This window comes from Leptinotarsa decemlineata, unplaced genomic scaffold, assembly GCF_025532065.1.
Source record: "Leptinotarsa decemlineata unplaced genomic scaffold, Ldec_3_MD MMD2_P_RNA_scaffold_6, whole genome shotgun sequence".
Lineage (NCBI taxonomy): Eukaryota > Metazoa > Arthropoda > Insecta > Coleoptera > Chrysomelidae > Leptinotarsa > Leptinotarsa decemlineata.
The window spans coordinates 1,806,177-1,818,405 of record NW_027412533.1 but is presented as its reverse complement, the minus strand read 5'-3'; the positions used below and the strand labels follow the sequence as shown (position 1 = coordinate 1,818,405).

Genomic DNA, 12,229 nt, shown 5'->3' with positions numbered 1-12,229 from the left:
AAAAGTGTTTTCACTTGAACAAGAGTCACAGTTGGATGTTGAATCCGGATTTCAGCTTCACATCTGAAATCGCAAAACTCATTTAAATTTTCCAATATTCAGCAGTTTTACCATCATACTGGACAACTGGCCATTCCAGTTTTTGTTTTTGTTGCATAGCATACTGTTTCAAAGCTGCAAACCAATCAATTTATGGTCTCTGTGACTTATTGGGATTGAAGCTGCATATATTCGATGCCTATCAGATGGTTTGCAGACTTCAATTTACTCAAAGAATGTAAATTTTCACAGCCAGAGATAACTGTGTGAAAGCTTTTTTTCGTGGTTTTTGGCCGTGGTCTATAGGGTTTGATTCCTGACGTTTCGTCTACTATTGCAGAAAACATTTTATGTTAAAAATGTTACAGACCGGGTAGGGATAATCTTAGGAAAACATGATGTGAGAAACACCTGGGGTGTACCAGATTCCTTTTAGCTATGGTTCGGGTTACATTGAAACCACGGAAAGAAGTGTAGGTACCCGTCTCTCTGATAACAAGAGAACGTGTCGACTCGGACAAACCGACATTTCAGATGTAGTCTAATATGCTCTTGACGAAGAAGACACCAAATTACCTCATCCAAAGATACAGTGATATTCGATAAAACTCGTAATTACCACTAATTAATACAGTATGATTTTCACTACAAAGGGTTTTGCAAAAATTACGTTCTGCTATACAAAAGCTACCTCAAGCGTGAACTACGCTTAATTAGTTTTAATATGAATTTTCATCCAGTATCGGTCAGTTCTATTCAATTATCAAAATACCATACAGGAGTATATATAGAGGTAATAGAAATTCAAAAACACAGGAACAATTTTGATGAGAAAGAAAAGGCAATGAACAATAATAAAATCTGGCTACATGTCCTTAAATAAACAAACGAGGTCAGGAGATCCAATTAAGAGAAACCAAGCCACGCCGACTCATAATGATATAAAACTAGATCAAAATATCAGCGTAGTATTTAATGCGTTCAGAAGGATGGGGACAGCAACTCCAAGGCGTTCGACATAGTTTGGCACAACGGATTACTAGCCAAAATGTGCTATTTTGGCTACTCGAAACAAATGATAAGACTAATCGAATATTTTCTAGCTGACCGGCGATGCCATTGCAGAGTAGGACAAGAACTCTCCACCATGCGATTACTGAAAGCAGGGTTCCCACGAGGTGCGGTCCTTTCACCACACCTCTTCTCGGTATACACAGCAGACATGTCCAAACCTGAGAACAACATTAACAAATTCAAACCCCTTACAAAAATCAATGGATACTGTTCACCCGGAGGATGGTACACCCGGAAGAAAACGTCATCTTCAACGGACAAGAGATTCAGTAAACAAACGAAGCGAAATACCTGGGAGTCTCTCTCGACAGAATACTATTAGTCTAGGATAACGATGAAAATTACTACGTCCATAGCGTAGTTAACCAAACTCAGATTATTACATGCATTTGTGAATAGGAGAATATATTTACGAGAGGGTGCCAGTCAAAATGTGGCCGCAAATATTTTCAATTAAAAAAAGCGATTGTGCTACGAACCACACGACTGAAGTAAAACTTCTTCAGCTCCATCTATATGTATGTATGTACTTACAATGGCTGTGTCTGGGCAACCAAATAAAGTATAAGAAATCTGAAAACAAATTTAATAATAATTGAGTGAATATGGAATAAAAAAAAATTTGAACTAACGGAGAATTATTTTCAAAATTGGTTTTTCATTGTCAAGCATAACTGAAAAATTTCATATAAAATTCCAGCTAGGTTAGGTGTACCACAAGGATCGAATCTAGGACCACTTCTGTTCATAATTTTCATCAATGATTTATCGTCAACTTTGAAATATATAGATTATCTTCTTTTTGCTAATGATTTTAAACTTTTCAAATTAGTCCAAACAGTCCGAGACTATACATATCAGCTGAAGGATATGAATAACATTTTAGATTGGAGTTTGAAGAATAAAAGTTTTATTGTATTATCGCAACTCAGTACTCGCTTTGCTTATTACGAGAGGATTTATCGCTGTTTCACCCAACCCTACGATCTACAAACACAAGACGAGGTAGACTGTACGGAATCATTCAATCCAGAGCGGTCAGGAGTATTGAATCTGCTATTTTCCTGCTCACGGAGAGTATTCAACAATAATCCCAAGAATTCGGAACAATCCTCTTGTTGTCCTAACGAGTATCTAGTGGACTTCAAAGACTGTAGGAAATCGGTTGGTGGGAAAGATGATACATTCTACCGAAACTGCAGCTGCATGAACAAGTGTTTGAGTTTGGTGAATGAGTAGGAAACAAACGTTAATAAACGCTTTCTTGCGAGCCATCGTAAACGATACATACTAAATAGATTCATATACCGCGACCTGGACCTGAATATCCACTACATATGAGAGAATACGCAGAAAACGTGTTCGAAAGAGTTCGATAACATACCAGTCCATTTTCATGAAGATTCCGAGAAAGGCACAAACACAAGAGGCCAACGAAGCAAAACCAGAAAAAACCCCGAAAGTCGCTATCAGATGGCTCCGGTAAGTATGAAAATTGTATGAACAGAACTCACATTCACTTCTTTTTAAGATCATAGACAAACATTAATTCGCGACCAGAAGACACTTGTCTTCGGTTAGTTTAATAGGGCCCTATGCAAAAATTACATTCAGTAACGTCACGTTGAAGTAAAGGAAGTAAAAGCAATTAAAGGCTGACTTTCGACCATAGCAGGTCAGATGTCAATCTTACTGATATGCCCATCAACAGGTTGAGGTCCGCTCTGCAATGAATGGGGTTGGATATGGACGGAATTCTCGCTTCTGCACACAGTAACTGTGAGCCTTGACTAAATGCTAAAGCTAGCGTAGAGATTGGTACCATATGGAAACCTCTAATCAAACGAAAAACGACCAACTTCCGCCAAACGGTCATCTCCCGCTAAAACCAATGAAGCGGGGAGAGGGAAGAGGGGATAGGTGAAAGCACTCGAATGACCTATAAATAGAGTCAGATCTCGGATATAAGTCCAGTTATCACCTGAAGACGATTGTGGATACTAGCAATCGGAAAGTCTTGACGTAACTTGGTTTGGAATCTTTCAATTTTGATTTTTCATTTTTTGTTAATAATAATTTTTTTTTTATTTTCAGCTTGTATTATTATTTCTATTTTTTATTTTTTTGGTTGTTGCTTGTATGTTATTTCTTTGTCATTTCAGTTTTTTGTTTAATATAATTATTATTTTTTGGTTAATCTTTGTAATGTTTTACAGATTTTTTTAGGGATTTCAAATCAATTCATATTATATTAGACAGCGGAAGTCCGAACTGATGAAATACACAACGAAACATTGTCAACCACCTTCAAACAAACGGGAATATTAGTTTCATTCGCAATCATTGAGACGCAAGCGCTTGAAAAGCGCAAATGGGTTGATCTGTTCAGCCCCAAACTATGGAGTGTTGAAGGCGATGGCTCAACACCGGAATCAATTTATCGAGCCATATGAACATTCTTGGATAGGCTGCAGCAAGACCTACATTCACTGGGGATGCGAAGAAAAATAATTTATGTGGTTGAATTTACAACTCGATAATGTACGCATGTAATTATCGTCTATATAAATGCAAATAACCACCAGGTCATGAGCTTGGTGAAGTCTAATCAATACTTCGAAATATTCCACAAGATATTGACTCCTACCGAAATTCACTAACGAAAACTTATTTCCAATGGAATGAAACCTTCTATGAACAGATAGATGGAGTGGCCATGGGCAGTCCATTTAGCTCAGTAGTGATGAATTTCTACATGAAAAAAATTAAAGAAAGAACCGTTCAATTAGAAAAACGACCGAAAAACTGGTTGGGGTATATAGATGACATGTTCGTTTTTTGGTGACATGAAAAAAAAAGAATTCAAGAACTTCCTGAATTAACTTCTTTTTCTATATAGAGACATCTAAAAATCCAGTTCACTATGGAATTGGAAGAACACCTCCAAATCCCATTTCTGGATATTTCATTAGTCATCGATACCTAACATAATAAATCCAACCATCATCCAAAACAGGAGCGAACCTTCATTAACACTCTATGTGGAAAAAAGTACGTCTACGATGAAATAACACACCTAACACCTGTGTTACAAGCGAACGGCTACAACAGAAAAGACATAATCTGTGCTACGTGAGACGAAGAGGAATACCAGTGGGGAGCTACCCCAAGGCAATGTCTATCTACCATACATAGAAAGTGTCACCAACCGATTCGGGAAAATTCTTGATAAGGAGAAAATTAACACCTTTTTCAAACCAACGAAAAGAATATCGGAGTGTCTGACATCAGCAAAAGAAAGAAGAGATCCACTCAAATTTGCGGGAGTTTACAGGATTCCACGTAATAGTGGTGGAGTTTAAATCGGTCAGACAAAAAGGAGCATTGATACCCGCCTAGTCGAGCACAAATGGAGTTGCCGATAGGAACAGAGCAAAAAGTCCGCAGTCGCTGAACATGCATTGTCCAACAGCGAACACAAGATCTTTTTTTAAAATACCGAGATGCTAGCCATAGAAATACACAAACACCAAGAGAACTTCAACAGAAAGGAAGAGAGAACATATCCATACCAAAGATTTGGCACACATCATTGAATTGCGCCAAAACGAAGTCATGTCACTCAAATCGCGCGGAAAGTATGCGAGAAGTCGCAATTATAGAAAGTGCGCAAAAAATCAGCACATGCCAGAAATGAGAGCTTCAGTTTCAGTTGATACGTCAATAAGGGTACTTCGACCACACCACTGAAGATGTAGTTGAAACGTTTGGAAATTTTAATCAAAGAAGATCACGGCAAAACCCGTGAACCAACCAAAATAATAGTCCTTGAATTCAAAGCAACTTCGACTGTACTTTGCAATTCAATATACCTACTTCACATTTCGAAAGTGGACAATTCAGAATGAAAAATTCACTGAGCAGGGATTGGGCAAAATTGAAATTTCATAATACAACAGATGAAAAGTTGATGATAAACAGACATCTGGAGAACATACTTGGCAGAAACAAACAAACGTGTTTGTTTCTGCAGGGTGAAATTTACATGACACATGACCATCCATTAAGCTATTCGCTTGATGGATGGTCATGTGTCTTTTGTTTGCAATCATGCAAAGCACAATATACAATAATTGAAGGATTCAACGTGATGAACAGATCAAAATCAAATTATAGTTACAGACATCTAGGATGCACTGCATTCATGCACCTATCTAGATTAGTGTGACATCTTGAGAAATGTCGTGGAATAGATCGATTCTAATTCTGGTGTCTGAATTGGGGATGAGTATATTAGGTACGTATCCATATGGAACCAAATCGAGAAATAGGCCAAGAAAAAAAAAAGTATTTCGCCAGAGCTACCCACTGGACATTGTCCATCTGAAATTTCTTATAAAACGGAAAACTCAGCTTCAGCAAAGCAACAAAGACAGATCATCATATCTTGAATGTGGTACACTGGATCATAGGTGCATCGCAATTCATGTACAACCAAAATTATGTGCAGGTAAATATGGCATACATCCAGCATAGAACCTTCACGAACTTCAATCAGGGACATAGCTGTATTTGAGTGGATAATTCAATTATAAAATTAATAAAACAAAAACAAAAATTAATTGGCACTCCGGAGCGACTTCATTGATTCCAGTGGCGCATTTGCTTTTTCAGCTGCAGAAAAACCTGCAGAATCACATCATCTGAAAATCTTGATATGCCAATGTCCTCTCTTTCACAAAACAAAATGTAGGTTGTCTCCAGAGGCTCCAATAAATGCAATACATCGCCAGAACACTTAATGACACGACTATCATCAAACTTTGACCAAGGCGTAATAATGACCAGATTCAACGCCAGAACCACAGTGAACAATGACTGCATGAAGATTATAAGAGTGGTCTGTAATTGAAGTGCTCATCTATTTCGAACCTTCGCAAGAGTTTGCTGCTTTCGTCAGAGGTTGAGTCATGTTTGAAGATCATCAGTGTTATAATTAGATTGACTGGTGCCTCAGCTATACTTGTTTCCTTATAACACTCAGTTAGTTTGACGCATGTTTGGTAATACAGTCGATCATCACCTGTTGAAATTTCCATTTTCAGATTATTTAACAAAAATCTTCGCACGAACTGATTATTAGTCATATTAGGAAACGCTAGTCAAAGTTCCAGAAATTCACATACGTTTTTGCTACCCCTTGAGTATTTATTACTAATCAGTTATGTAAGGATATTTCCAGCAAAAGATTTACGATCTAGAACACATAACAAGATTTTTGACATGGTTGTGAATCGGAGTGAAATGTCAATGAGCCCATGAAGACTAAGAATGAATGGTATCCCAAATAGGAAAAGGATAGTTCGAAAGGAATAATTCATTCAATAGAATAGATGATTTTTCCGTAAACTCACAAATATAATCGCCTTTGAAATTATTTTTTCACTTCTTGTGTGTCTTCATCGATAAAAAACTCCATTCACTACACATAAATAAAATCCCCGATTTTTTCCAGTGACCCACATTTATCTCTTCTTCCACCCTCTTTGTCATATATCAGAACTAACGACAAAAACACTAAAACATCAGAACTCGAGAATTCGTTCGAGCGCAAAGGATTTATCATAAAGTACTTACGCGGCTTCTTCCACGACCGTCGCAAGGATGAACTCCGTGCTCTTGTCGTTCGAGATGACGTGACATTCGGCGTCGACTACGTCTTCGTCTTCGTCGCCGGAGCCCGAACCGGTGTTAGTCGCCTGTTCCTCGATGGGCGTCGGTCCTAGCGTCGTCTCCGCCAACCTGTGAGTATTCGAGATATTCTCTATCACTGATCCTGGTTTTATGTCGCACGCCAATGGTTTCTTATTGAGCTTCAATTGCATCGCCCTCTTCCTTAGAGCCTGTAATCAATTATTTCGACTTGAATGACGTGGGTTTATTTGAAAGAACAAGTTGAACATCAAAAACGCCCGAAATATTGGTTGAGAAGGTTCAAATTAAACTATTTCTCCATTGAAACGAAAATATTGATTGACACTCGATTGTTCGTACTTTATTCTTGTGTGAATAGTACGATTTTGTTAACTTTGAGTGAAAATCTCAAATAATAGTGTTATGTATTAAAAATGTACACGTGTCACGGTCTTGTAAACTTTCAAGTGGTAATCATCATTGAAGTGTTTTTTGCATACATTGTAATTAATTTTCATTGAGTGTCGGGTGGTTCTATCATATAATTCTAACTATTTCAAATTATGAAAACACCAAGAGAGTCTTAACGTATTTTTATCTCAGTATCTAGAATGGGTGGAAAAAAAATACTCTTCGTAATTATTCTTTGTAATACATTTCCCTTCTCTCATTCATTACTTTCTGAAAAGTTATTCTCAAAAGAGCCGTACCCATTCTGAAGGATTATGGAATAGGTAGAATTGGAACTTTCAGTATGAAATGTAAGTCAAGAGAAGTGCTTTTAGGTTAGGTTAGGTCAGAAGAGATTGGGTCTATTCGACTCTCCACCGCTATCCGCAAGGGTTTATTGTGGCTTACACCTATTCACAGTCGACCAAATAAACCCAGCTTTTTTGACGAAGCCAATTAGTTTATATGGTGGGTGATCTTTCAGGTCAGATGGTAAAAGTGTGGTTCTACCACAATCTGAAAACCTGGTTTGGTCCGCAGCGGGGCAGAAAAAAGGTATATGCTCTGATGTTCCATCATTTCCCAAACAGAGGGCGACACACAGTGCCTTCCGACAGTCTGAGTCTCTGCAAATGCTGATTCAGATGATAGTGACAGAAGTCTTTGAATCTTCTCACCATCCAGGTGCTCAATTTTCATTTGGCAAAACCTGAAGCAATACCAATGACAGGTTCTGGTTCGATGAAGCTGCAAGGGAATCAGCAGTCTCATTGCCTTCCAGGCCAGTGTGGCCAGAAATCCAAACAAGAGGCAATTTATTGAGTCTTCCTATTGACAAGAGTCGTTTGAGGTTGGATTCTACGAATCTCTCCGCACACAATTCAATAGTATAGATTTCCGCTTGGAATACAGTCGTATAGGTCTCTAAGCAGGTTGGTATCTCTGTCCTGGGTCTGCAAGTGAAAACACCTGCACCAGAGCCTGAAGGTGTTTTCGATCTATCTAAGAACCAATAACTATCTGCTCTTGATATTTCCTTCTTCCAGAGGATCGAGTCCTTTCTACTTGAGTATAAGGCAGTTCGTATTTGACAGTTGAAGGCATAATGTCACAGGTCATTTCCAGAATGCTGGGACTCCTAATGTCAATCAGCAGTCCAGTGTACTCTGCATTAGACTGATAATATGCATTCCATCTAGCCTCTCTCTTCAGAAAAATGTGGAGTGGAGATAGATCTAGGATAATCTTTATGGCCACTGACGGTGTGGTACTGATGGCACCATAAATAGTCAGACAAACCTGTCTCTGTAAGCCAGAGAGCTTAGCCTGAACCGTTTTCTGTAAAACTTTAGGCCACCAGGCAATTGCTCCATAAGTGATTGTCATTGGTCTAACAATCATCACATATATTCAATGGGTTTGTTTGGGACCTAAACCTCAAGTTTTACCGCAAATCTTACCACATACCCATAGGGACAGTCTGGATTTGTGTAGAACTTTTTCCAAGTGAGCGTTCCATGTGAGGTTTTTATCAAGGACAATGCCAAGATATTTCACTTCCGTTCCAAATTGAATGACTTCACCAATGAGGAAAAGTGGCATTAAATTGTCCATTTTCTCCTTCTGGTGAAGGGGATTATCATAGTTTTACTGGCATTGACAGACATCTGTTCCCTCTGGCACCAATTGTGAACCACGTCCTTCGTACTTTGGAGTAAATTACAAACTATCCTTCACGACTTGGACCCTGCCAAGATGACAAGGTCATCTGCATAAGATTGCAGATCTACTTTTTTCTAACGAGGATATCAAGCATGCTATCCATCAGGAGCGACCACAAAAGGGGAGATACTACCAGGGCAGTTTTGTTTAGTTACAGTTATGTTTACCAGCATGGCATAGATCTATCCACTTAAGGTTGAACCTATGCCAACTCCAGCCAGGGCTGATCCTTTAAATTCAGGCAGTGCATTGTCGAATGCTTCAATATCGAGGAATACAGCAATCATGATCTCTTTGTTGTCAAGGGATTGAAAAATTTCCTCTACAAGGTTGTTTAATGTCTAATCTGTCAATTTTTCGGTTTGATATGCATACGGTTGGTTATTTAAGAAAGCTACATATAAAGCTACCTTCCTGTTGTGCCCGTCCAGTATCCTCTCAAGTCCTTTAAACAGGACGGATGTAAGGCTGATTGGTCGTACCGATTTGGGGTGTGGCTCTTACCGACCCACTTCAGGTATATATACAACCCTTGCTGCTAACTAACTTGGTGGTATGTAGGAGTGAGGTAGTTCTAGTGTTAACAAATTTTTTCATTGGATTGGAAAACGATAGCTTCAATACTGATCTGACCTCAATATATGACGACAAATTTTGATATACTCCCCGAAATGAGCTGAAATCGATATAATGAAGCATTGATTATCTCGATATCAGTACAATATTCTCTTTGTAACCGTTGTTGACAGCAATTTGTTTGATTAAACTCAATTTCGAATATTACTTTCTGACAGTAGAATATTCATTAGTTTGTGAATCATACTATTGCTTCTTTACGCTGATAGGCATGTGTTAGGGAATCACATATGTCCGTATAAAATGGTCTGTGGTAAATGGCAACAAACATACTGTTTATTATGAGTTTCAGAAATAGTCAAGTCTGAAAAATGTACTGATTTAATTTCCATTTATTGGTTGGTTTCACCTTCAACAGTAAAACATACTGAGATATCATCTACATATCTATATCAGTATAAAAAACTGTTAATCAACTGGTCATTATCCATATAATATTTAGCTTGCAAAAGACTCAACGGATTTCCAATTATAATTCTTCCATTCATTATATCGTTCATAGATGCTATTTTCTAATGCAGTTACTCGAATTGTGAATTGATAATAATCAGAATAATCTTTCTGTTCCATTTCAGTAAGTACTATATGACATTGGATGAATCAGGTGAAAACATGAATATTTCAAAATATCAATCGACGGAAAGGTTGTGCCGTAGAGATAACAAATATTAATGAAGTTACCGTTACCATAACTGTCAGAGGAATTAAATATAACTCACCTTGAATATATTATAATACAAAAAAACCATGATGGTACATGGGATGTAAAACGACGAAAGACTTGAGTAAATTAAAAAATCGCTATTGTAGAATAGGCAAGCGTCCGCTACTCTATCCGGTGTATTATTCAGTCCCAATACAATTGGAGAGCCTATCGCCGCAGATATCACCCAAACGAGGGCTATCGTCAGCCACACTCTCCTTGTATTCTTGTGTTTCGCGTATTTGATTGGTTGCGTAACTGCTATATATCTGTAACAAAGAAAACAACATAAGTAAGTTATCGAAACGATCACTGGAATACAAAAAACAATAAATGGAGGTACACAAATTGGGAAAGAGGTCAAGAAACAACTTTTAGTTAGAACATGTCACCACTGCATATTATAGAATGTTTTTTCCTAGCCCATTTTACTAAATCCAACGTTAATGCCTTCAAATACAATTTTTATCGAACGTTATCGAAGTGATTTAATAACACTGGACTTTTAGAAAGACGATCAATGTTATGAAACCGGATATTCATGAGTCATATAAACACCTGCAGGAGATTTGATAATTTGGTGACATGAACATTTTCTGGGAGTGTCAAAAAGTTCATTTCATTTTCGAATAATGTTGTATTGATATAGACACCTATACTAAAGATCTGTCTGCTTGACTTGCATGCAGATGCCTGTAGATGAAATTACACGAAAAAAAAAACGGTAGATTATAAAATATTCAAAAACTGCCAAACGCATATAAACACGAATCAAAACCTTAGAGAGTGACTGTACAATCGATATACGAAAACTCTTGATCTCAAACGACCAACACTGACAAAAAAACTTGGCAAGTTGACTGTTTCACTTGCGTTTACGCAGCTATTTTCATCAAGTACTTTTCTGGTTTTTCACATTTTGCCTTCAATCGAAGACCACCTGCCCGGTACTGACGATGCCCAATAGGCTGGAACAGCTGTCTACCGGTGGCTCTTCCAGGCAGCTATCTTCCAGCAGCTTGACTGCATTAACCTTCCTAGGTTTTATATATATATATATATATATATATATATATATATATATATATATATATATATATATATATATATATATACAAATAGAGATTTTATCGATAGGTTTTCACGGACAGGAATATGTTGAAATTATTCTTCGGGTTTGTTCCGTGTGGTGTATTGTCATTCCCAATAGGAATGAATTTTGCAATGTTTCGACAAAATCACATTTTTCATCATCTGGCGATTATTTGTAAAGTGTTCGGAAGTCGTCTGACCTCACTCAGATGACTTCTTACTGTGCGGGTACAATGATTTTATTACATATATATGTAATAATACCAAGAACGGTATATATGTAATAACATATATATGTAATAATACCAAGAACGGTATATATGTAATAACATCATTGTACCCGCACAGTAAGAAGTCATCTGAGTAGGGTCAGACGACTTCCGAACACTTTACAAATAAACGCCATATGATGACAAATGTGATTTTGTCGAAACGTTGCGAAATTCATTCCTATCGGGAATGACAATACACCACACGGAACAAACCCGAAGGATATATATATGATATCACAGCACATCTGTTTTCAAAAAAAATCTGTTTTTCCAATAATCAGCTGTCGCCCCCATACGGACGACGACTCTCAGAAGTTGAGAAACTTGTGCGAGCTGGGGACTAACGAGGTCTTACCTTTTAACGTGTGATTCCTAACACGGTTGCAGAATCATCCCAGCGGGAATCAAACCCACGGCTTTCCGATCGTGAGTAGGGCACACTACCACCGCGGCGAATTCCACAACATACATCTATATACAGTGCAATCAATTTAAAACGAGCCACCTTGAATAACTTTTGCTACGATGATTGGCAGGAAAAATAAAG

The 12,229-nt window shown here is 37.7% G+C and overlaps 1 protein-coding gene across 1 annotated transcript in view; it reads right to left on the bottom strand.

Annotated features, from left to right (window-relative positions):
- Positions 1-12,229, bottom strand: part of Dop2R (dopamine D2-like receptor) — a 78,033-nt gene that overhangs the window by 28,839 nt on the left and 36,965 nt on the right. The window contains exons 3-4 of the mRNA XM_074170093.1: positions 10,335-10,587; positions 6,751-7,016 (exon numbers count right to left, since the gene is read on the bottom strand). Of these exons, the coding sequence (XP_074026194.1) occupies positions 6,751-7,016; positions 10,335-10,587 (519 nt within the window). The remainder of the gene's footprint in view (positions 1-6,750; positions 7,017-10,334; positions 10,588-12,229) is intronic.